The following is a 23,345-nucleotide window of genomic DNA, read 5'->3' as shown; positions in this document are numbered from 1 at the left end:
TCAATATCTTGTCTCTAAAACCACCATAGTGTTTATTAAAAAGAGGTGTATAACAAATTCAGTCAAATGAAACAAGGGAAATAATCATATATAACGCAGTAAAGAAGAACAACTATTTATTTGAAATGCAATACAATTGACATGGACCCAATCACTCAGGTTCTTGTTGCTCTTAATATTAAAAAAACTACTTTTAATAAACAAATCTGAAAAACACAACAACCTCACTTAGTGTAGAAAGAAAGTAATACCCAGTATTTAATAATCCACGTAGTGATGAGGCTCATTTCTGTGCAATTTCGGGACAATAAACCAGTGAAACTAGGTCCCTTTATTAAAAAGTGATAACAGTAGTGTGTGGAAAAAATGTTGAGATCAAACCAACTGTATTCAAACAATGAAATAAATAAAATCACCATGTCATCGTTTTTATTTTTGAAGTGTGGTTTTTATGAAGTACTATTCCATTAATTAGTTGTCTGTCGAGTCTGGTGGCTTTTAAGAGAAAATAGACAAAGGCTTTAGTAAAAAGGTGAAAATATTCTAACATAAACTTAAATTGAAGCTAAAACCCCCACAATGAGTACTTCATATAACCACACTTCAAAACAACTCTCATCCACCAATTATTGTTAGAAAAGAGGCAGCACTACAGACAATGAACTCAATAGTTTGAGGGGAAACAACATGTAAACTTCCAAGTGTCCTTCATACAGGAGCTTTGATCATTTAAACAAAATAATGAGTAAGAGCAGAAAATCACAAGAATGCACATTATTATCAAGATCACAAGACTGAAAGGGTAGCGTGTCTATTGCACAGAGTTCAGATTATAATTCTGATCCTTACTTCAAATTTAATTAACATAACCAGATATAAAAAAATATCAGGTTAACGCTGCTGCCTATAAAACTATTTGTTCAGAACAAGTTCCTCAATCCAGAAACGCTCGTGAACCAGTTTAAAGTCGATCAGCGTTTCTTCTGGAGGAGACTCAAACCATCGGCCCGTGACTTGTTTACTTTGCATCGTGAACTGTCGTCTGAATAAATCATCGTCACGGGACTCGCTGGTCGAGTAAAACATGAAGTGTGAGATTCAGACTGCTTTTGGTCGCCATGATTGTTTCTCCGTCTGAGTCAGACAAAATAAGCGTGTTGTGTTTTGAACCCTCTTTTTCTTACTGCCCCTCCACTGGAACCGAAGGAGACTTGATTGGTCTCACTCAGACTACCGACTTCCTTCAAGGACAATGGGAACAATCACAGCATCAAAAGCTCTTTAAAAAGTCCTCAGTGTTAATAGACTTTAAAGCAAAGAAATGTGGATCTATCCTTTAATTCAAGTGTATATTTCAGTTGTGATTTCCTCAAGTTCCCTTCAACATGACTAGATTTCAATTTAAACAAACATTTAAATCACATATTTTTACGCAACAATAACACCTTTAGATCTTTATGGATTAAAAAAACAAAACCCAAAAAAAACATCAGCACCCTCTGCTGGTCCCAAAAGGCCAATCACCCTCATCAGAGGAGGAACAACAGCGCCCACATTTAGTTTACCTGAGTGTTAATGGAGATGCACAGCTTACAATTAAATATACACCGTTTTAAAAACAAAAGAAGTTAAACCCACATGTGCAACAGAGCGGCGCCGCAACATGTTGACGACGGTCCATAAACAAGCAGATTCTCTGAACTAATGCGCCTCCACCTCGCCGGCCTCCTCCGAGGACGCGTCCTCCTGCTCCGGACATTTACCTGCAGATGTGCGGCTGCTCTCCAGGATGCTGAAGTCACTGTTTTCGGTTAAACCTTCACCGGTCAAGTTAACATCCAGAGATTTACCGGAGGACATTTCGGATGCGTCCTGCGGCTCGTTGTCCTCTGGCGTCGACATGTCCTCCTCTTCCATAGCGTGTCCGTTTGTTTGCAGAGCCAAGGTGACTCTGCTGGAGTCCTCTCCTGGTGACCAGCGGCCGTCCTCCTTTGCGTTGTCGTCGTCGTCTCCGCTGACCTGAGTCGAGTCTTCGTCGTCGCTGACCTTGACGATGCTCTCATTGGAAGACGAGTGTCCGTCCCCCTCGCCGTCCAGATCTGCCCGGTGCACGTGTCGAACGAGGTCGCCGCCGCTGCCTTCCACCTCCGGGACGCCGTGCGCATCGCCAGTCTCTTCGTGGATTTCAGACAGTCGTGGCGTCTCCGCTTTGTTCTGAGATTCTTTGTTTGGTCCGTCTGGGCTCTTGAACTCTTCGGTGCTGCCGACGCGTTCGAGGCCGCCGCCGTCGTCAGACGCGGCGTCAGTTTCTAAAACCGGCTGCTCGGAGCAGACGGCGTTCAGGACTTCCTGAGATCTGGCGTCGCGGTCAGTCCCACGTTCCTCAAAGTCGTGGTCCAGTAAATCGGAAATTGCTGCACATTTTCTGGGCTCCGAGTCGACATTTTCCGTCTTCGCCTGTCCGGAACTTTCCTGTTGCTCGTGCTCGTGCGCCTCCTCGTCCTCGTGCTCCTCCTCCTCCTCGTGCTCCTCCTCCTCGTCTGGATGAGAACCCGTCTCGTCTGCGCCCTCCTCCCTTACCGCGCCCTCCTCCCTTACCGAACACTCCTCTTCAAACAGGCCGGCCCCGGCGGGCGAGTGCACCTCCACCGGTGTCTGAATCTGTGTCCGACAGCCGCTCGGCTGCGTCGGTTCCGCGAGGCCGAGGCCCTCGATGGCGTCCTGGCTGTCACCCAGAAAGAAGGTGGCCTCCGCCAGGCCGCGGTCCTCCACGACGACCTCGAGGCCGTTGTTCTTCTGGACGACCCGCACCGAGGAGTTCTCCTCGCTCGGAAGCTCGACTGCGCCACAGATCTCCGGTAGACCTTCCCGAGGATCGGAGTGACTGCAGAACTCGGGGCTGAAGGGGTCTTTGGGTTGACGGGGAGCCGGGCTGCGGAGCGGCAAAGAGGAACACGTTTATGTCAACTCAGTCTCAACTGAGCAGGAACTAGTTTAGGAAATATGCTTATTCACTTCCTTGCCAAGAGTCAGATGAGAGCAGACACCACCCACTCTTATGTATTTAAGCTTAGCACAAACTGGAAAGGGCCAGCTGGCTCTCACAGTAACTAAATCTGCCTCCTGGCTTCTCTAAATATTGTGTATTAATTCTACACAAAGAACATGTGGTTTTACAGATATATACATATCCATATTAATACAAACATTGGGATGAATGGTTTGAAGCCCTCGTACCTCTCCATGGACTCGTAAGAAACGGTCGAACTTGGCTCCTTGATGGCGTCGTCCTCTTGGGCCTGAGCGTAGCCCCGGTTGGAAGAGGCGTAGGTGAGGATGGCGTCCGTCACGGAGTACGGCGTGTGACCCTGCACGCAGTCCAGGATGTGACCGACCGGCAGCTGGGTCTGCAGGAAGAGGTGCAGCTGGCTGTCCGACAGACACACCGTCATGTTCACCACACTGCCGGGGAGAAAAAAGGATCCGGTATCAAAACTGTGCATTTAGTATGACAGCGGAGGATATTTTATTGGAACGAGAACCGACTTGTCCAAGAAGGCCTGAAGTCCTTTCCTCCTCTTCTCCAGGAAGTCCTCGTTGCTGAAGAAGAAGAAGGACTTGCCTGGAAGTTCTGGGACTGGCCTACAGGGATGACAACAGGCTTGGAGAGGTTTGCTTCAATAAATTTGAAACCAAAGGGACAGAACCGGAGACAGACACAGAGAGAAGAGCGGGTCTCCCTGCTCCCACTTTCCACAACTACTTACACCAAACCAGCATTCTTCTGCAGCTTCTTCTTGAGCCAGGAGAACTCGCTGTAACGCCGACGCACGCAGGACGTCTTGGCTGTGAAGGCTTTGCTGTTGGTCTGGAAAGTAACAAAATATATAGATGTTGCTCCTTCATCACCATGATCACGTATACATACACTCCTGCTGTCGCAAATACTCACTACAGCACTAAATGTTGATTAATCTGCAGCTGAAAATAGTCCACAAATAAATGCTCCGTTTTAAGAAACTAGCACGAAAAAACCTAAACTAAAAATTACTTTTAAAAGCACTTAAACATTGTCACATGTCACTTATTGACCAAACTTCATTTTTAAAATGAAGATAACTAAAATATGATCCAGTTTCTAAATGAGTATTTGATGCTTTTCTTTGGGTTTTAGAGTATTGGTAAAACAAGAAGGTCTGCATGGTCTTAGGCTGCGGGAAAGTATTATGTTTGATTAAATAATCTGCAGGAAAAACAGAATTAATTAATTGCTGGACTTCCTTATTTTTAAGACTGAGAAAGACATTGAGCGACGTTTAGGTGTATTTATTTTCAGCGTTTTAAAATATCCTAGAGAAACATCAGTCGGAGTGCTTCGATAAAAAAATGTCAAACAGATGGAAAAATCAAATGTTGAGCCGGTTGATAGTTTCTGAACAGAAACAAAAAATGTCAATCACTATTTGTTTTTAAATCATCATTCACCCATGAAAAAACAAAAACGAGAGCACGTCGATAACAAGCAGAACGATATAAGATCATGCGAGGTCACATGATCTCAGCCAATTTCATGAGTCAACATCCTCACGACAGCCGTCTCGGCCGGCGGCCTCGCTGCTGACGCAGCATTCTGCAACCTTCCACTGCCCAGACAACAACAACAACAACAAGTCCAAACTAAATGTGAGGAATCCATGCGGCTGACAAGAATAACGGGGTGAGGTCATATAAACCCAGAAACTCTTTCAAAGTAACATCTAGCGGTCTTACTTTAGGGATGAAGTTTATCGTTTCCCTTTTCAACAACAAAGAGGATGCAAACTATTATGTTTCAGATGTACTTTCAGAAGACTGTGACAAATGCTTTGCCTCCGTGTCTTTCTTTTTATACGACCAACTGTCCAAAACTTTTAAATATCCAATATACAATTAAATAAAACCCCCAAAAGCAGAAGATCTTCAAACTTGGAGAAGCGACACAACATGTTGGACACATCTGCTTGGCTTCAGCTCCCCAGGAGCTCACGCTGTGACCACAAGTGTTGTGATTATTTATGTAAATAAAGTGCTCATACTCACATGGAGGAATATTTTATAATCCACATATGAATTCCACGAGCCTTCATTCTGCAAGCGGGGATCTTGAACCCGCACTGCTACAAACGCCTGATGGACAGAAACACAAGTTAAAATATTGAAAGTGTGTGTATGTATGTATGTGTGTGTGTATGTATGTATGTGTGTGTGTGAGCATCGTGGTTAAAACAACAGATCATATATTAGAGTGTGGAAAAGAAACGCGTTATAAAGCATCGGAGGATCTCTTTGAAGAGGTGGCACATAAATAGAGGCATTGTTCTTTAAGTGAAAGAACAAAACAAGAGCTAACGATTCCCCAAAAGGAGAACTCACGTTATTCATTCATTTATATATAAAAATAAAAGTGTGAGGTTACTTACGTCTTCTTCTTCTTGGTTGCTGATCATCCTACCGAGAGCTGCACTGCAAAGAGGGGGAATCAAAACAAAAAGAGGGTCAAACTGTGTCTGCTATAGTTTTGTCATGAGCTGATGACTCATCCTCCAAAAGAGAAGCTGGTCAGCGAAAACCCACCGAGTCACTCCGGCAGACGGTTCTCTTTCGTGACTTTAAAGAGCTTTTAAAGCGGCGTTGCCTCTTCTGCATGCCAAAAAATATATATTTTCATTGTCAAGTGAACTGCTGGTATTGGCTCTTTAGTTGTTTTGTTTGTGTGTGTGTGTGTGTGTGTGTGTGTGTGTGTATATATGTATATCTGTGTGTTTGTGTGGATAATTGGTAAATGATGTTTAGTGTAGAGACGGTTAAGCAAAATTAAACGAGAATTTAGAAGATACAAAATCTGACATGGCAAAAAAAAGCCTCTAAAATGACTACAAACATAAAAATAAATAAAATACAATGACAGAAACAGAGCAGATCCTCACAATGAACACAGACCGAGACGGCATGTGACATTAATCCTCAATAATAAACGTAAATTATTAATTATTTGTCTCAACATCTATACATTGATCTTCAGATAATCGACTTGTCTATCTCAGACACAGCTGATAATCAGTAACAGACTAACTTGCAGTCACGTTACTAACACTCACATCAAAGTATTCAAGCGAGAAGGTTCGATAACTTAAGTGTTTTAAATTCAGAATATCCATCAACATTTAAACGTTCAACTAATTCACGTGTATCTTCGTGACCTCTAAACTGTATTGCCTCAATGACGACAACTACCTACTTTCATGAGGCGTATGTCGGCCGATGTGCTGCCGTCCAGTGTTCTGTGGGCGAAGTTTCTCCTTTCAATTACGCCTAAAAACACTCAACAGAAGAGGCTCGTTTCCCACGAACAGCTCCTGTCTCCATTTCGCAAGTCACAAGCTGCTGGTACGTCACACGCGTCTGCTTCCGGTGTGCGCGCGGTTGTAAGTGAAGTGCCGGAAGAGCCCGGAATAACAACACGAGCTGCTCCGCCTGTGATTGGTTAGCGCTCCGTCTGGGGGTACACGTGATGAGCCGCTCCGCCCATGTCTGGTTGGGTCTCCAGTGGGGTTTAGCGGCGGTATTTTATTGCTTGCAATCTGCAACATCGGCACTAGATGTGACTAAATCTCACTCTTTCTGCAGAGGAGGGAATGTTGGCCTGAAATATGTCAACAAGGCAGGGAACTCGAGCTGTTGCCCGTTTGTGTTGTTAGTTTGACTATTGAAATGTATTTTGCTGTTTCTTATTGACAATTTATGAAATTGTACATGTGCAATTGTTGAATAAAGAATAATTTACACTTACTAATGCTCAAATATTACTTTAAAAACCCACAACATGTATGCATTTAAACATGTATGGTGTTACTCGATATTCATATTGTAAATAGATACATTTATGTATAACTAATTAGTCAATATAAAAATGCTGTCTGTTTGTTCCGATCTCTACTAATATATGCACGCAAATTGCCACCATGCTTACTGCATTGTCTTCTTCAGTGTTTATTGGTGGTGTGCAAACCAGTTTAGAAGTGCATTACCGCCACCTACTGGACTGGAGTGTGGATGATAGCAATATATACATATACAGGACTGTCTCAGAAAATTAGAATATTGTGATGAAGTTCTTTATTTTCTGTAATGCAATTAAAAAAACAAAAATGTCATGCATTCTGGATTCATTACAAATCAACTGAAATATTGCAAGCCTTTTATTCTGATTTATTGCTGATTATGGTTTACAGCTTAAGAAAACTCAAATATCCTATCTCTAAATATTAGAATATCATGAAAAAGTATACTAGTAGGGTATTAAACAAATCACTTGAATTGTCTAATTAACTCGAAACACCTGCAAGGGTTTCCTGAGCCTTGACAAACACTCAGCTGTTATAAATCTTTTTTTTAACTTGGTCTGAGGAAATATTAAAATTTTATGAGATAGGATATTTGAGTTTTCTTAAGCTGTAAGCCATAATCAGCAATATTAAAAGAATAAAAGGCTTGCAATATTTCAGTTGATTTGTAATGAATCCAGAATGCATGAAATTTTTGTTTTTTTAATTGCATTACAGAAAATAAAGAACTTTATCACAATATTCTAATTTTCTGAGACAGTCCTGTATATATAAAAATATTAATAAATTCTCTGTATGAGGGGCTCATCGATGTAACCTGCTCACGTTACATGAACGGTCGAGGAACTAGAATGAGCAGATAGACAATGCAACTATAATTGTCTGAGTTAATAACTTAACGTAGCCTCATTCACAATAAAGCCCTTATTGTGAAAGACGCAACGTTAGGTTAATAACTCAAATACATTTGCAAACAAATACTTATATATAAAACTATATTTGTGAATTTACTTTAATTATTTGTATGTACTAACGAGAATATTAAGCAGAAACCAGTAGTTCTGGTGGTGCACTGCTTCCATAAAAATATAAAACAATCTTTAACTTTCAATCTTAATTCTGTAACTTTCTGTAATTACTTTACGTACTTGAGCAACCTGAGAAATGAAGCCAATGCGTTTGTGCCAAAAACTGCAGTAGAGGCTCTAAAAGTGAGTTATCCTCCAGGGCCGAGGTAGCGAACACGGTGCCCGCGGGTCAGGCCCTGTTGATCAGAACAATCAAAAATACCGTAGTTTGTAAAGCTTCAGGTTTCATCAAACCACGTGGATGTCGTGTGGCGGCTCATTATTAAAAGGTGATTTATGCAAATTAGTTTTTCGGGAAGTTTATATCAAACAAGTTGCCCTTTGTATATATACACCCAGTATATATGCTGAACAACCTAATGTAAGATTAGTTCACCATGTATTTTGTATGTACATGTGTATATATCAGAGAACCCCCCACCCCCCCACCCCCCGGTGCTTGAGCCTGCTCTATCCCCCCCCCCCCAGTCTACGAGTATCCAGGGTACACATCCTGGTTACCATATTCTGCTCCCCAGGACTCTCCCAGATCCTCAAGTAGACCTCTGAACAGTGCTTGAGTCTGCTCTCTATTTACGCACTCTGGATCAAAGCTCCGTGACGTCACTATAGCTTATAGCGAGTATCGACGTCACAGCACAGAACCAGAACGCTGCGTTGTGAGAGCCAATCAGCGCTGAGCTGCTCCGCTGTTGGATCTAATTGGCTGTTGCTGCTCTCGTGATGCTGGATGCGGAAGTCATTCACACCGGGGCGCTAGATGTTGCGACGTGTGTGGCATTTCCACAAGAAGTATAACGTAGACAAATTAGTTAATTATTCCGTGGCGGATGGCGGAACATATTTTTCCACGGAGCAAAGTAACGGAGATAAACCACGCAACCCTCTAATATTCTGATGATGTTTTAATGACGTGGTTCAATTAAGTACTCGCTCTCTTAAACTTTAAATCTTGAAAGAAATAATGTGTTGTGTTTGTGCGTGTGATTTTGTGTGGTGAATGTAAACTCAAGTTTTCATTGCAAAATGTAGTGAAGTAAAAGTAAAAGTATACAGAAATATAAGTAGTAAAATAAAGTACAGATACCCAAAAAAACGACTTAAGTAAAGTAACGAAGTATTTCTACTTCGTTACTATACACCACTGTATACACCCACACCCACACACACACGTATACTGTATAGTAGCATCTGTAAGCATGCTGTCCTTAATTGTGCTTACATACAGCAGAGGGCCCTGCTGCTTCTCCGGAGTGGACACTGAAAATCAGGGCTGGTCTCTGGACTGATTTTCATCCGGCAAAGACCTAAACCGCCCCCCTCCCCTGAGGGGGGGGGGGGTGAAATATCTTGTTAATTAAGCGTGTGCTTTTTTTTTTAAGGAGTGCAAAATGCTTACAGCACCTGGTATTCCCAGGCGGTCTCCCATCCAAGTACTGACCAGGCCCGACCCTGCTTAGCTTCCGAGATCAGACGAGATCGGGCGTGTTCAGGGTGGTATGGCCGTAAGCGAAAGCACAGCCTACGAAATATGATTTTAAAGATCTGGAGTGATCTGAAGTTGTTATGATCAGGAGTGGAACAAAGCTGACAGCACCTGGTATGTCCAAGCGCTCTCCAATCCAAGTACAGACCAGTCCCGACGCGTTGTTTAATTATAACTCTTATATGATTCTTAGCAATTATCTACATGTGTGAATGAATGATACATGACGTTTAATGTAGAGACGTTGAAGCAAAATTCAATCAAACAAGAATTCAGAATATAACAAATCTGACATGGTTAAAAAAAGAAGCCTCTTAACTGACTACAAACCTAAAAATAAATAAAATACAATGACAGAAACAGAGCAGGTCTTCACAATGAACACAGACCGAGAGGACGTGTGACGTTACTCCTCGATAATAAAAGTACATTATTGATTATTTGTCTAACATCTATACATCAGTGGCGGGCCGTCAGGGCCAGCAAGGCCTTCTCTGCTGGCCTAAACATCATCAGAATATATATTTTTTTCTAAATATATTTGCCCACAAATATGTATTCAATTATTTCCCAGAGTAAGAGTTATTCTCTTAATTTCATAGCGTTCCTCTTGGTTGCGCTGCTGCCAGCGTCAGGTTGAGATTTGGAGGGCTGGTCTTTATGTTAGATCTTTTATCCAATCATATTCAGCCATCGTGTGTTGCCAGGGGGCTAACATCTGCCCTTAGGCCTTCAGAATCAACATTGCGGGCGCTGGTAGCTTCAAGTGAATGGGAATGACGATGTTGTGTCAACCAATCAGCTTTAGAGTTGGCTCCTGTAGGCCTTCTCGAAGGCCCCGGAACCGGCACAGGAGCAGCTAGCAGGCGTAGTGCTGCACGTCTTTTGATTGGATTACCAATATTGAGAGGCGGGTCCTATGGGCAGGTATATGCAGAACCTCAGAACTAGGAAACTGAATTTGATAAACGAAATAATTCGCGTACTACTAAGCTGTTTGTTCAACCCACAATGGCGGAAGGAGGAGAATATATCGATTTGGTCGAGGATATAATTATAACGCCATTCTCAACGAACTTTAAGACCGACGCCGACGCTACAAAGCCCGTCACAGGCGGGACAGGGGTTCGTTCGCCACTTTCAAAGTTCCAACTACGAGCGCTACCAATGGCTCAGACTCCGAGAAGCTCTGCATACCGGACTGCTGGGGATGCCTGTTGCAAGTGATCGATTTGGTGTTGGGAGCCACACTGGCTTTGCAAACTTGAGTTGTCTAACCGAGGCAGCAACGAGACACCAGAGTACGAGGGCCGTCCTGCAACCGCAGGGTCGTGGGTTCGATCCCCGCTCTCCCCATTAGTTGCAAGTCGAAGTGTCCTTGAGCAAGGCACTGAACCCCCAGTTGCTTCCCGGGCGCTTCACCGCAGCCCACTGCTCCTTAATAACTAAGGATGGGTTAAATGCAGAGAACTAATTTCCCCTTGGGGATTAATAAAAGTGTATATTCTTACAAGCAACGGTGCTTTGAAAACTTTTGGGGACACGGAGCGGATCTACAGATCAACGAACAAGCGGCAACGGAGCTGCACAATGAACAGGTGAAGAACAACAGGGACATATTGAAAAGACTCATTAATTGTGTCATGTGTTTGGGTAAACAGGAACTTTCATCTTCATCATATTTATATCGATGTATGTGTGTATTTAATACACACACATACATCGATATAAATATACATATACGTGTACGATACGATTATCTGAATTCTCAGTGTAACTGAGGGTTTTACGTTACTTAATAACACAAGAAACACGACAACTTTATCTTTTTCCGTCTGCTCCTTAACAATAAAAGCCCCGCACCGGAACACTGGTGAACTAATATCTTACATTAGGTTGTTCAGCTGTAGTAAGACGGCATTGAAGGCCTAGATAGAAAATGCACGGCCCGCCACTGCTATACATTGATCTTTAGATAATCGACTTGTCTATCTCTTGTCTCTCTCTCTTCTCTCTCCCTCTCTCTATATATAGAAAACAGTTGCGGGGGTGAAATATCGACTAAATTAAGCATGTGCTTTTTTTTAAGGAGTGCAAAATGCTTACAGCACCTGGTATTCCCAGGCAGTCTCCCATCCAAGTATAGCGCTATCTGCCTCAGGCATGGCCAGCAAAAAATCCATTGTCAGCGCCCAATCCCTGTGCTCGCTCAACAATGGATGGGCCAATGGCGTTTCGGCCTCACAATGGATTCGGCCAATCACGGCGCCGCAGGGCAAACCGGCCAAATCTCGCGGCAAGCGGCCAAATCTCGCGGCAAGTCTCGCGAAGGTTGGTACGACGTACGCAACGTACACTTCAACAATGGATGGGCCAATGGTGCGTCGGCCTCACAATGGATTCAGCCAATCGTTACGCCGCACAAGATCACCAACACGGCTACGCATGACATTGGACGTAAGCTCTTTTCTACAACGAAGACAACGTGTCAACCGTAAGTTATCCTACTTTATTATTCGTTAGCCGCCGCCGTAAACGTCACATCTAGGTTGTTAACTTTTTTCTCCGCCCGCCGGTGTCACATCACGTTACAGGCACAGCGAGCGAATGCTCCGAGATCGCGTTACCTACATTGTAATAACGAGTGTTGGACAACGGTATAGCAGTCAGTGGTAGCTAGCGCAAGCATAACAACTCGTCCGTGACATGGCACGGTTTTATTCTCTTCTCCATTAGTAATACACTGTGTATCTACATGAAGTCATTGGTTGCCATTTGTACATTCGCATAACGAGCTAAGGCTCGCAAGATCGCGAGCGTCAACGCAAGTCGTGTAATAATAAGTGTATAATATTAACGTGACCTGCAAAAATGTCCGGAAACGGCCATGGATAAATACGACTGTAATGCACCGAGTGAAAACACGCAAACGTCCAAGTATAGACAGCAGATGTACATGGTTAATTTATAAAGACTCTTATAATATATCTTCATTTTATATATAGCGTTAAAGGAAACAGAGTCATAGTTTATTACTGGTATTTAACAACTGGTACAGACTTATTATAGAAACAGTATAATTACACAGTATAATTGTGAATAATGTGTATCCATATATATATATATATATATTTATATGTATTGATATGATTACATGTGTAAATACCATGTTTCAATAACCGACAACATGTTATCAGTGTAGTTTGCTTAACTAACAGTTGCTGTGTCTGTGTTACTGTTCTCATAAATATGCACGAATTCAGCAAGCTCAGCACACCATGGTTATGGCTATATTTAGCTATTATCGCTGTTTCAATGTTCTCTTTAGATGAGCACAAAACCAAAGAGCCACAAGGCTATGAGCGATAAGGAGTGGATGGCAAGGCTGAGGGCGTTTGCCAGCTCTGGGGTTTGGCCTTCTGGAGGAGGCAACAGACCAGCCCCAAGGCAGAAGAAGTGGTTCGCCTTCTATCAGAAGGTAAAGTATAACACAATAATGACCGTTTACATATTAGTGTCACTCGTATACCACACACTTGATTTATTGACTTGACTTTTTCGCAGATAATGTCATTAAGACCTCGTACACTGAGAGACTCACTCCAGGCTAAATATCAAATCTTACCATTTCAGATTGAGAAATGCCCCATGCAGGCCCGTGGACAGACCACGCTCTTTGGAGGGTCCATGGCCGCCATGGCCTGTGATTGTGGATTCCACGGCGTTATGGTGATTTGTTTAATAATGATGTCTCTTTATTGTTCATCTTGCATTGCATGTCTGTTACAAAGCTGTTATGCTGTTGTTGTTACAATATTCTGCTGTTGTTCCACAGTCCGTGGCCTCAGCCTCAGCACCTGCTCCAGCACCTGCTCCAGCACCTGCTCCAGCACCTGCTCCAGCACCTGCTCCAGCACCAGCACCTGCTCCAGCACCTGCTCCAGCACCAGCACCTGCACCTGCTCCAGCACCTGCTCCAGCACCAGCACCTGCTCCAGCACCTGCTCCAGCACCAGCACCTGCTCCAGCACCTGCTCCAGCAGCTCTTGCTGCTACTGAAATGTCCGTGGCCTCAGTCTCAGCACCAGCACCAGCTGCAGCACCTCGTGCTGCTTCTGAACAGTCCGTGGACTTAGCGCGGCCTTTTCTGCGACCTGTTCTAAGTGTACACTGGTATGTATTGTTAAATACCTGGCTACATAATAATTTTGTCGGTTATATGTATGCTTTGACTAAAACTAGTGGTGTTTGTTTGTCTTTTTAAGCTGGGGTTTCTGCTCTTTTTCACAGGTGAGCTTATCGGGGTTGATTATTTGTTGAGTCAGACTGGCCAGCCCCTTCAAATACTCCCTGACTCAGAGGAGACAGACAATATGCTGGAGGATGTGAACGAGAGAGAGGAAGAAGAAGAAGGAGAAGACGAGGGCTTCCAGGAAGACACAGTGTCAAGTCTCCTGGATGACCCAAGCCTCACTGACTCTTCTCAGCCTGCAGCCACCTATCTGCTCTTCCAGACTCCTGCCTCCTCCCAGCCTGCTAACTCCTCCTCCCAGCCTCCTGCCTCCTCCTTCCAGCCTCCAGCCTCCTTCCAGCCTCCTGCCTCCTCCCTGGCTGCTACCTCCTCCTTCCAGCCTCCAGCCTCCTTCCAGCCTCCTGCCTCCTCCCAGGCTGCTACCTCCTCATCCCAGCCTCCTGCCTCCTCCCAGGCTGCTACCTCCTCCTCCCAGTCTGCTAGTTCCTCCTTCCATCCTGCTGCCATCATACCGCAGCCAGGTGTCTCCTCAGAGTCCGAGGTATATAAATACATCATTTTGTATCGATAAATAAAATCACTGTATCTGTCTTTTGTCCCATTGCTTACTTTCCTCAAATTGTGTGACTAATCCTTCTCTGATTTGTCCAGGCTGTGGATAATTTGTGCATGCCAGGGTTGGACAAGGTGGACAAGTTGGCAGAGTGTCTGGTGGAGTTGAGGAACCAGTCCTCCATGGCTCTGAGCAACCAGACGGTGAGGAACATTTATTGTCATTGACATATTTGATTCTCTCTCTGTGCCGAGTAATTCATATTCAAACTCATTGATTCAGATTTATTTTCTTCTCATGCACCGTGTTCTCTCTATCACTCTCTCTTTGCAGAGGCAAGCAACATTGTTGCTCTGTGGCAGAACCTGGATGAGTATGATAAAAAAAGAATCATATTCTCTGCCAGGCACCAGAGTCGGCTGGACACGGGGAGGTTCAAGTCCTCCAAAAAAAAGCAGGACTTCACTCCAGGGGTGGAAAGTTTGAAGAGGCACAGCCTGACAACCATTGGCCCACTTGCACAGTGGCCTGACTGCTGCCGCCTGATAGAGACTATATTTATCAGGCTCTGCTCTATTCACCGTAGTCCCAAGAAGAAGGGGGCTGGCACGCTGTCCAGATGGCTGCTAATCCTGGATGACTATCGTAAAGTCAGGCAGTGCATTCTTGACAACGGGATAGTCATGCAGGAGACCACCCTGCAGCTGGTGGACGTGAGCCATACAACCCTGGTGCAGTGGCACAATAAGAGGGTGAAGAAGCAGGACAATGCAGTTGTCATACAAGGGCTAAATATGCCCAGTCCAATGTCCCTGGCAGCTCACCCTCTTATTTGTGCCACTCAACCACCAGCATCAACACCCACCTTGCCGAGCCCGGCACACCTCTATACGCTGCCCAGCAGCACTGTCGGACAGGCCAGGTTAAAGAGGAAGTCGGAGCGGCAGCTCTTTCCTGCTCCATCCCTGGCCCCTCAGCTGGTGGTTCGACAGCCACCTTTCCTTCTCCCATCCAATGCCACAAGGCAGTTGTTCCCCGCTTCACCCTCGGTCCCTCAGAGGCTTGTTCCTGCTCTGGCTCCTGCTCCTGGCCCTGCTCCTGGCCCTGCTCCTCGCCCTGCTCCTCGCCTGGCCACTGCTCCTGGCCCTGCTCCTGGCCCTGCTCCTGCCACTGCTCCTGTCATTTACTGCCCCTCAGTAGAGACAGTTCCAAAGGAGCAGTGGTTGGAAAGCAGGAGAAAAAAATAACTTTGGACATTAATTTTGTATATAGTTGTTTAATATGTTTAGGTGTTCTATTACAATGTGGTGTTTTGTATATTTTGTCCGTATCTTATTTTAATAAATCGTTGCATTTCTCATACGTTTTGCTTTCAAACTCTTGTTTTCAAGTGACTAATAACTCTCCAATACTCTGATTAGAGTAAAAGCTACAATATTGTTTTGTTAGACTGACCAGTTTTCATCACTTTTACCCAGGGCCACAGTAACTCAAATGAGAGATAATAGAATTACAATGTATATATCAATACTATCTCAGTTCTCTGTTCATGTTCAAATTATAGATAACGTCAATACCTTGAGTAAACAAGGGGCGTTTTATTTAAAACGTGTGTATTAACAGGTCATCTGCATTGGATACATCATAAGTAAAGTATGGAAATTGTATTTCATACTAACATAACAGTTAATTGCATTGCACACGTCAATATCGGGCAACAAAAGCACTTTTAATATGAATATCATAAATCTCCATCCTCCTGGTGTCGGGATTTGAACCCGGCTCACTTTCTTTCCTCTCTCTCTCTCTTTCTCCTCTCTCTCTCTCTTTCCCCCTTCTCCCCCTTCTCCCCCTTTTCCTTTTTCTTCCCCCTCTCCCTTGATGGACTATTGTTCCCCAGCTTCTGACCAGGCCCGACCCTGCTTAGCTTCCGAGATCAGACGAGATCGGGCGTGTTCAGGGTGGTATGGCCGTAAGCGAAAGCACAGCCTACGAAATATGATTTTAAAGATCTGGAGTGATCTGAAGTTGTTATGATCAGGAGTGGAACAAAGCTGACAGCACCTGGTATGTCCAAGCGCTCTCCAATCCAAGTACAGACCAGTCCCGACGCGTTGTTTAATTATAACTCTTATATGATTCTTAGCAATTATCTACATGTGTGAATGAATGATACATGACGTTTAATGTAGAGACGTTGACGCAAAATTCAATCAAACAAGAATTCAGAATATAACAAATCTGACATGGTTAAAAAAAGAAGCCTCTTAACTGACTACAAACCTAAAAATAAATAAAATACAATGACAGAAACAGAGCAGGTCTTCACAATGAACACAGACCGAGAGGACGTGTGACGTTACTCCTCGATAATAAACGTACATTATTGATTATTTGTCTAACATCTATACATTGATCTTTAGATAATCGACTTGTCTATCTCTTGTCTCTCTCTCTCTTCTCTCTCCCTCTCTCTATATATAGAAAACAGTTGCGTGGGTGAAATATCGACTAAATTAAGCATGTGCTTTTTTTTTAAGGAGTGCAAAATGCTTACAGCACCTGGTATTCCCAGGCGGTCTCCCATCCAAGTACTGACCAGGCCCGACCCTGCTTAGCTTCCGAGATCAGACGAGATCGGGCGTGTTCAGGGTGGTATGGCCGTAAGCGAAAGCACAGCCTACGAAATATGATTTTAAAGATCTGGAGTGATCTGAAGTTGTTATGATCAGGAGTGGAACAAAGCTGACAGCACCTGGTATGTCCAAGCGCTCTCAATCCAAGTACAGACCAGTCCCGACGCGTTGTTTAATTATAACTCTTATATGATTCTTAGCAATTATCTACATGTGTGAATGAATGATACATGACGTTTAATGTAGAGACGTTGACGCAAAATTCAATCAAACAAGAATTCAGAATATAACAAATCTGACATGGTTAAAAAGAAGCCTCTTAACTGACTACAAACCTAAAAATAAATAAAATACAATGACAGAAACAGAGCAGGTCTTCACAATGAACACAGACCGAGAGGACGTGTGACGTTACTCCTCGATAATAAACGTACATTATTGATTATTTGTCTAACATCTATACATTGATCTTTAGATAATCGACTTGTCTATCTCTTGTCTCTCTCTCTCTTCTCTCTCCCTCTCTCTATATATAGAAAACAGTTGCGTGGGTGAAATATCGACTAAATTAAGCATGTGCTTTTTTTTTAAGGAGTGCAAAATGCTTACAGCACCTGGTATTCCCAGGCGGTCTCCCATCCAAGTACTGACCAGGCCCGACCCTGCTTAGCTTCCGAGATCAGACGAGATCGGGCGTGTTCAGGGTGGTATGGCCGTAAGCGAAAGCACAGCCTACGAAATATGATTTTAAAGATCTGGAGTGATCTGAAGTTGTTATGATCAGGAGTGGAACAAAGCTGACAGCACCTGGTATGTCCAAGCGCTCTCCAATCCAAGTACAGACCAGTCCCGACGCGTTGTTTAATTATAACTCTTATATGATTCTTAGCAATTATCTACATGTGTGAATGAATGATACATGACGTTTAATGTAGAGACGTTGACGCAAAATTCAATCAAACAAGAATTCAGAATATAACAAATCTGACATGGTTAAAAAAAGAAGCCTCTTAACTGACTACAAACCTAAAAATAAATAAAATACAATGACAGAAACAGAGCAGGTCTTCACAATGAACACAGACCGAGAGGACGTGTGACGTTACTCCTCGATAATAAACGTACATTATTGATTATTTGTCTAACATCTATACATTGATCTTTAGATAATCGACTTGTCTATCTCTTGTCTCTCTCTCTTCTCTCTCCCTCTCTCTATATATAGAAAACAGTTGCGTGGGTGAAATATCGACTAAATTAAGCATGTGCTTTTTTTTAAGGAGTGCAAAATGCTTACAGCACCTGGTATTCCCAGGCGGTCTCCCATCCAAGTACTGACCAGGCCCGACCCTGCTTAGCTTCCGAGATCAGACGAGATCGGGCGTGTTCAGGGTGGTATGGCCGTAAGCGAAAGCACAGCCTACGAAATATGATTTTAAAGATCTGGAGTGATCTGAAGTTGTTATGATCAGGAGTGGAACAAAGCTGACAGCACCTGGTATGTCCAAGCGCTCTCCAATCCAAGTACAGACCAGTCCCGACGCGTTGTTTAATTATAACTCTTATATGATTCTTAGCAATTATCTACATGTGTGAATGAATGATACATGACGTTTAATGTAGAGACGTTGACGCAAAATTCAATCAAACAAGAATTCAGAATATAACAAATCTGACATGGTTAAAAAAAGAAGCCTCTTAACTGACTACAAACCTAAAATAAATAAAATACAATGACAGAAACAGAGCAGGTCTTCACAATGAACACAGACCGAGAGGACGTGTGACGTTACTCCTCGATAATAAACGTACATTATTGATTATTTGTCTAACATCTATACATTGATCTTTAGATAATCGACTTGTCTATCTCTTGTCTCTCTCTCTCTTCTCTCTCCCTCTCTCTATATATAGAAAACAGTTGCGTGGGTGAAATATCGACTAAATTAAGCATGTGCTTTTTTTTTAAGGAGTGCAAAATGCTTACAGCACCTGGTATTCCCAGGCGGTCTCCCATCCAAGTACTGACCAGGCCCGACCCTGCTTAGCTTCCGAGATCAGACGAGATCGGGCGTGTTCAGGGTGGTATGGCCGTAAGCGAAAGAACAGCCTACGAAATATGATTTTAAAGGACTGGAGTGATCTGAAGTTGTTATGATCAGGAGTGGAACAAAGCTGACAGCACCTGGTATGTCCAAGCGCTCTCCAATCCAAGTACAGACCAGTCCCGACGCGTTGTTTAATTATAACTCTTATATGATTCTTAGCAATTATCTACATGTGTGAATGAATGATACATGACGTTTAATGTAGAGACGTTGAAGCAAAATTCAATCAAACAAGAATTCAGAATATAACAAATCTGACATGGTTAAAAAAAGAAGCCTCTTAACTGACTACAAACCTAAAAATAAATAAAATACAATGACAGAAACAGAGCAGGTCTTCACAATGAACACAGACCGAGAGGACGTGTGACGTTACTCCTCGATAATAAACGTACATTATTGATTATTTGTCTAACATCTATACATTGATCTTTAGATAATCGACTTGTCTATCTCTTGTCTCTCTCTCTCTTCTCTCTCCCTCTCTCTATATATAGAAAACAGTTGCGTGGGTGAAATATCGACTAAATTAAGCATGTGCTTTTTTTTTAAGGAGTGCAAAATGCTTACAGCACCTGGTATTCCCAGGCGGTCTCCCATCCAAGTACTGACCAGGCCCGACCCTGCTTAGCTTCCGAGATCAGACGAGATCGGGCGTGTTCAGGGTGGTATGGCCGTAAGCGAAAGAAAAGCCAATAAAAGATGGTTTTAAATAACTAAAGTGATCTGGAGTTGTTGTGATCAGGAATGAAACAAAGCTTACAGCGCCTGGTATATATATATTATATATACGTATATGATTTATTAATCTTTATTATTTTAATTTTATTTTTCTGTTACAATTTCTCAGTGGGGTCAATGACACATTCTCTCTCTCTCTCTCTCTCTCTCTCTCTCTCTCTCTCTCTCTCTCTCTCTCTCTCTCTCTCTCTCTCTCTCTCTCTCTCTCTCTCTGCGCTGTGGAATCTGTGGCGCCGGATGGCGCACGTCCTTCTAACGTCACACCAGACGTTTGACCATCGTCAAGCTGCCGCGCTGTCTTTTTTTAATTAATTTTTATCTTACTAATATTAATACGAAGGCGAAGACAATCGTTTTGTTTGTAAATCGGTTCCGGGTGGGAATAAACAAAAAAAACAAAAAATTGTAAGTCATCGGTGAGTTTAATTATTATTATGATTTTTAAAATGTTGTAACTCATCCTTCATCCCAGCCTTCCTTTCAACGTGTTGTTTCAGTAACGATGCTCGATTGTGCGCGAGCCCAACATTAGCCAGTCAATGTGCGTGTTGTCAATGAGAGAGAGAGGGGGGGGGGGGGGCAGCGGTTATCCAGTGAGCCGACACGTCATACTCTACTGCATTTCACATTAAGTTGCTGACACAAAGGCAACATGGAGGACACACCGAGCTGCAAACTGTTGGACCCCGCGAGGCTTTCATCTGCCCGCGAACGTCTAATGAACTGCTATTCACCTGTGCATCGTCTATTTAAAGTGCGTGGGCTTTGCGGGGTTTTATTGTGCCCTTCTCATGACGTCACGCTGACAGGTGTTGCACATCTCACGCACACAATGCTGCCACATGTCCGCTCGGTTATGGCACCGCTGCGTTATTATCTGATGCATGAGGGCGGTGATGCATATGGAGGAAGCCATGCACCCTCTGCGATGTCTTGTTGAAGGTGACAAGTAAACACAGCTGGTCAGGGAGATATGTGTAGTATACATTAATAAAAATAACAATCAGAATCAGAAATGTTTTAATGCTATGTATATTTACATATACATAGAATGTGTCATGGCGGGTGGAGCAACAATAGACAATGACATTAACAACAATCAACAATAAAAGAATAAATAGTGCGATAATTAAAACTATAAATATAAGTGTGAGGTAAAGTGCACAGATGGGCAGGTTACAGTCATTTAACAAGTGTAAGGTGAAGAGTTATGTGTATTTAAGTGTGTTTAAGTGTATTTAAATGAAGAATTAAGTGATGTGCAGGGGGGTGACTGGAAGGAAATGACCTGGGCAATGAATACTCAAGTACTAATAACACGTAGTAACATGTACTTTCGTACTTTGTCTTAGATTTTCATGCTTCATGTTGTTTGGGTAGTTTTGATTTGACTTGATGCTTTCGGTGCCTTTTGCTGTTTATACTTGCACGCTTTTTTACTCGAGTAACAATTTCGAAGCTCAGGACAACGCTTTTTTGAATTTGTACATTTACTAGTAAATAATCAGAATACACTGGCAATTTATGGCAATGGAGATTATGCAGTCTTTTGAAAGTTAAAATCCGTAACTGGTTCAGGATCAACACACACACGTAGTCGGCCTTGTATCATCTCAATAAATTTCTTTCTCTGATATTGTTTTCTCCTCTCTGCGGTGACGACTCTTCCATCTTGACGTTGACCAGGAACCTGCTGGTTCCCCGATGAGCACGAGCCTGACCGCCGGGCCCCCTGGCGACACCCCCGCTATCACAGAAGGTTCTATCCCATCATTATCTCCCAACATGCACATGTCTCCGTTTCACTTGAGAGTCGAGGAATGAATAAAGCAGTGTGGCGCCGTGAATGTCTGTGATCTCGAAACGCCGCTTAACCACCGCAACGACACACGCGAACATCTTAAACATCTTGAATATTAACAGTGAGAGTTTTCAAGGCCGTTAAAAAACCGAGTCGGTCGTCTCCAGCGTCCGTAACTACCTGCTCGTCTTCTAACCCATCAGAGCCCGAGAGCAAGATGACCGCAGTCGAGAAGAAGGACAAGAAGCCGGATGAAGTGGCGGAAGAGGAGGAGGAGGAAGAAGAAGAAGAATACGTGGTGGAAAGGGTCCTGAACCGGCGGGTGGTGAAAGGGAGAGTGGACTATCTCCTCAAGTGGAAAGGCTTCTCCGAGTGAGCGTCTTCTCCCGCCACGACCCGATTCACACGCCGGAGGTACCGGCACACGTTCTTAATCAAACACTTGTGCCCTCTGCAGGGAAGACAACACGTGGGAGCCGGACGACAAACTGGACTGTCCGGATCTGATCGCCGAATTCCTGCAGTCCCAGAAGACGGCACGCGACGGAAAGAGGAAGGCGGCCGGAGACGCCGACGGGGACGAGAGCAAGACGAAGAAGAAGAAAGACGACGTGAGTCTCCGACTCTTTGGTTCTCGTGGTGCCGGCTCAGTTGGGTGTGCGGTTCCCTTTTGTTATCAGAACTATTTCAATGCAACACAACAGCCAGTGACCCCTGACCCCCGACATGTGTCTCACACCTGCACGAGGACACAACTGATCACATCTAAACTATTTAGTCTAATATTTTGACACCACTGTGAATCAGAGGAAGTTATCTCATCAGTAATATCTTAAGTATTGTGTCTAAGATGTAATAATATGTTGCATACCATCTTTGTGTCTACGGATTTGGAGCTTCTCTCTGTCACGTGATCGTAAACTGAACGTCGGAGAGAGAGAGACGTTGTCCTGTGCTCCATTTGAAGTTGTGCTGTGTCGTCCGGTCCTCAGGCGGAGAAGCTCCGGGGCTTCGCCCGAGGCCTGGATCCAGAGAGGATCATCGGCGCCACAGATTCCACCGGAGATCTCATGTTCCTCATGAAATGGTTCGTACGCGGCGTAAAGCCAAAACAGCAGCGGCTGTTTTAAACGGGGATGATGGGGCCGGAGCTGCTGAGGAACTTTAAAATGACATTCAATATTTGACTGGATGTTGAATGTTGTTTGTTTTTTGCAGGAAAAACTCGGACGAAGCCGACCTGGTGCCGGCGAAGGAGGCCAACGGGAAGTGTCCCCAGGTGGTCATCTCTTTCTACGAAGAGAGACTCACTTGGCACTCGTATCCCGCGGAGGACGAGAAAAAAGACGAGAAAAACTAGTTTTTTTAAAAGGGTAGTTTTAAACTTCATTGTGCTTTTCCAGAGGGGTTTTGGAGGGTCGGGGGAGGGGGGGGGGGGGTGAGCGAGACACCTTTGGACCCATTCGTTCTACTTTTATCTGGATGTTCTCTAACTGTACATATGCTTCAGGTTTGCTCGACTAAACTGGAATGTAAAACGCAGCGTTCAGTCCCCGTTCCTCACGACATTCGCTGTCTTGCTGTGACATCGTATCAGTGTGCTGGTGGTTTTAAATTCAGTCGAGTGCCTTTTAAAAAGAGCACTCCGTGGTCCATCGGTGCTTTTGAGGTCAGACCCGTGTCCATCTCGGCTGTTTGGTGTGGTCTTCTCCGTGATCCCGTTGGTCTTGGTTCTGTTTTTCACTTCTCGCTTGTCGGTTTTGGAGAATAAACCACTTTTTTGGTTACTTTGCTGT

General features: G+C 43.8%; 3 protein-coding genes and 6 non-coding genes across 11 annotated transcripts; 2 read left to right on the top strand and 7 right to left on the bottom strand.

Annotated features, from left to right (window-relative positions):
- Positions 1-99: 99 nt before the first annotated feature.
- On the bottom strand, positions 100-6,434 carry snx11 (sorting nexin 11). Its single transcript, XM_056430291.1, has 7 exons — positions 6,278-6,434; positions 5,460-5,502; positions 5,080-5,166; positions 3,768-3,868; positions 3,547-3,642; positions 3,238-3,462; positions 100-2,932 (listed from the first exon to the last, which is right to left on the bottom strand). The coding sequence occupies exons 2-7, from the start codon at positions 5,484-5,486 to the stop codon at positions 1,702-1,704; spliced, it is 1,767 nt and encodes a 588-aa protein (XP_056286266.1). The 5' UTR covers positions 5,487-5,502; positions 6,278-6,434; the 3' UTR covers positions 100-1,701.
- A 2,930-nt stretch (positions 6,435-9,364) lies between these two features.
- On the bottom strand, positions 9,365-9,483 carry LOC130204171 (5S ribosomal RNA). Its single transcript, XR_008833564.1, has one exon. It is a non-coding gene; the product is annotated as a 5S ribosomal RNA (ribosomal RNA).
- A 3,945-nt stretch (positions 9,484-13,428) lies between these two features.
- On the top strand, positions 13,429-15,625 carry LOC130203604 (uncharacterized). Its single transcript, XM_056429927.1, has 4 exons — positions 13,429-13,631; positions 13,749-14,251; positions 14,362-14,466; positions 14,599-15,625. The coding sequence occupies exons 2-4, from the start codon at positions 13,832-13,834 to the stop codon at positions 15,508-15,510; spliced, it is 1,437 nt and encodes a 478-aa protein (XP_056285902.1). The 5' UTR covers positions 13,429-13,631; positions 13,749-13,831; the 3' UTR covers positions 15,511-15,625.
- A 1,188-nt stretch (positions 15,626-16,813) lies between these two features.
- LOC130204198 (5S ribosomal RNA) lies at positions 16,814-16,932 on the bottom strand. Its single transcript, XR_008833584.1, has one exon. It is a non-coding gene; the product is annotated as a 5S ribosomal RNA (ribosomal RNA).
- A 569-nt stretch (positions 16,933-17,501) lies between these two features.
- On the bottom strand, positions 17,502-17,620 carry LOC130204197 (5S ribosomal RNA). The gene has a single exon (XR_008833583.1). It is a non-coding gene; the product is annotated as a 5S ribosomal RNA (ribosomal RNA).
- A 569-nt stretch (positions 17,621-18,189) lies between these two features.
- LOC130204192 (5S ribosomal RNA) lies at positions 18,190-18,308 on the bottom strand. The gene has a single exon (XR_008833580.1). It is a non-coding gene; the product is annotated as a 5S ribosomal RNA (ribosomal RNA).
- A 571-nt stretch (positions 18,309-18,879) lies between these two features.
- LOC130204180 (5S ribosomal RNA) lies at positions 18,880-18,998 on the bottom strand. The gene has a single exon (XR_008833569.1). It is a non-coding gene; the product is annotated as a 5S ribosomal RNA (ribosomal RNA).
- A 572-nt stretch (positions 18,999-19,570) lies between these two features.
- LOC130204170 (5S ribosomal RNA) lies at positions 19,571-19,689 on the bottom strand. The gene has a single exon (XR_008833563.1). It is a non-coding gene; the product is annotated as a 5S ribosomal RNA (ribosomal RNA).
- Positions 19,690-19,972: 283 nt separating this feature from the next.
- Positions 19,973-23,336, top strand: cbx1b (chromobox homolog 1b (HP1 beta homolog Drosophila)). Of its 3 annotated transcripts, none has more exons than XM_056430031.1 (6): positions 19,973-20,153; positions 21,435-21,507; positions 21,753-21,921; positions 22,007-22,160; positions 22,542-22,636; positions 22,768-23,336. In XM_056430031.1, exons 2-6 carry the CDS (start codon positions 21,453-21,455, stop codon positions 22,907-22,909), a joined length of 615 nt encoding a protein of 204 aa, XP_056286006.1. In that variant the 5' UTR covers positions 19,973-20,153; positions 21,435-21,452; the 3' UTR covers positions 22,910-23,336. The 3 variants fall into 3 exon arrangements, with proteins under 3 accessions (XP_056286006.1, XP_056286007.1, XP_056286008.1); XM_056430032.1 differs by having other exon boundaries at positions 19,973-20,164; XM_056430033.1 differs by lacking the exon at positions 19,973-20,153 and having other exon boundaries at positions 20,397-21,507.
- Positions 23,337-23,345: the final 9 nt, after the last annotated feature.

This window comes from Pseudoliparis swirei, chromosome 13 (genome assembly GCF_029220125.1).
Source record: "Pseudoliparis swirei isolate HS2019 ecotype Mariana Trench chromosome 13, NWPU_hadal_v1, whole genome shotgun sequence".
Classification (NCBI taxonomy): Eukaryota; Metazoa; Chordata; class Actinopteri; order Perciformes; family Liparidae; genus Pseudoliparis; species Pseudoliparis swirei.
The sequence above is the reverse complement of the archived record's forward strand: the minus strand, read 5'-3'. Positions and strand labels throughout refer to the sequence as shown.

What these genes read in the sequence shown, in the direction of transcription:
- snx11 (XM_056430291.1), bottom strand. Translation starts at nt 5,486, where the DNA reads ATGATCAGCAACCAAGAAGAAGAAGAC. An exon ending in GCAACCAAGAAGAAGAAGAC is followed by an intron (nt 5,167 to 5,459) that starts GTAAGTAACCTC and finishes TCTGTCCATCAG; the next exon opens with GCGTTTGTAGCAGTGCGGGT. An exon ending in CTTCAGGCCTTCTTGGACAA is followed by an intron (nt 3,463 to 3,546) that starts GTCGGTTCTCGT and finishes TCTCCCCGGCAG; the next exon opens with TGTGGTGAACATGACGGTGT.
- LOC130203604 (XM_056429927.1), top strand. Translation starts at nt 13,832, where the DNA reads ATGCTGGAGGATGTGAACGAGAGAGAGGAAGAAGAAGAAGGAGAAGAC. An exon ending in GTGTCTCCTCAGAGTCCGAG is followed by an intron (nt 14,252 to 14,361) that starts GTATATAAATAC and finishes TGATTTGTCCAG; the next exon opens with GCTGTGGATAATTTGTGCAT. An exon ending in TGGCTCTGAGCAACCAGACG is followed by an intron (nt 14,467 to 14,598) that starts GTGAGGAACATT and finishes CTCTTTGCAGAG; the next exon opens with GCAAGCAACATTGTTGCTCT.
- cbx1b (XM_056430031.1), top strand. Translation starts at nt 21,453, where the DNA reads ATGAGCACGAGCCTGACCGCCGGGCCCCCTGGCGACACCCCCGCTATC. An exon ending in CACCCCCGCTATCACAGAAG is followed by an intron (nt 21,508 to 21,752) that starts GTTCTATCCCAT and finishes CTAACCCATCAG; the next exon opens with AGCCCGAGAGCAAGATGACC. An exon ending in CGAAGAAGAAGAAAGACGAC is followed by an intron (nt 22,161 to 22,541) that starts GTGAGTCTCCGA and finishes TCCGGTCCTCAG; the next exon opens with GCGGAGAAGCTCCGGGGCTT.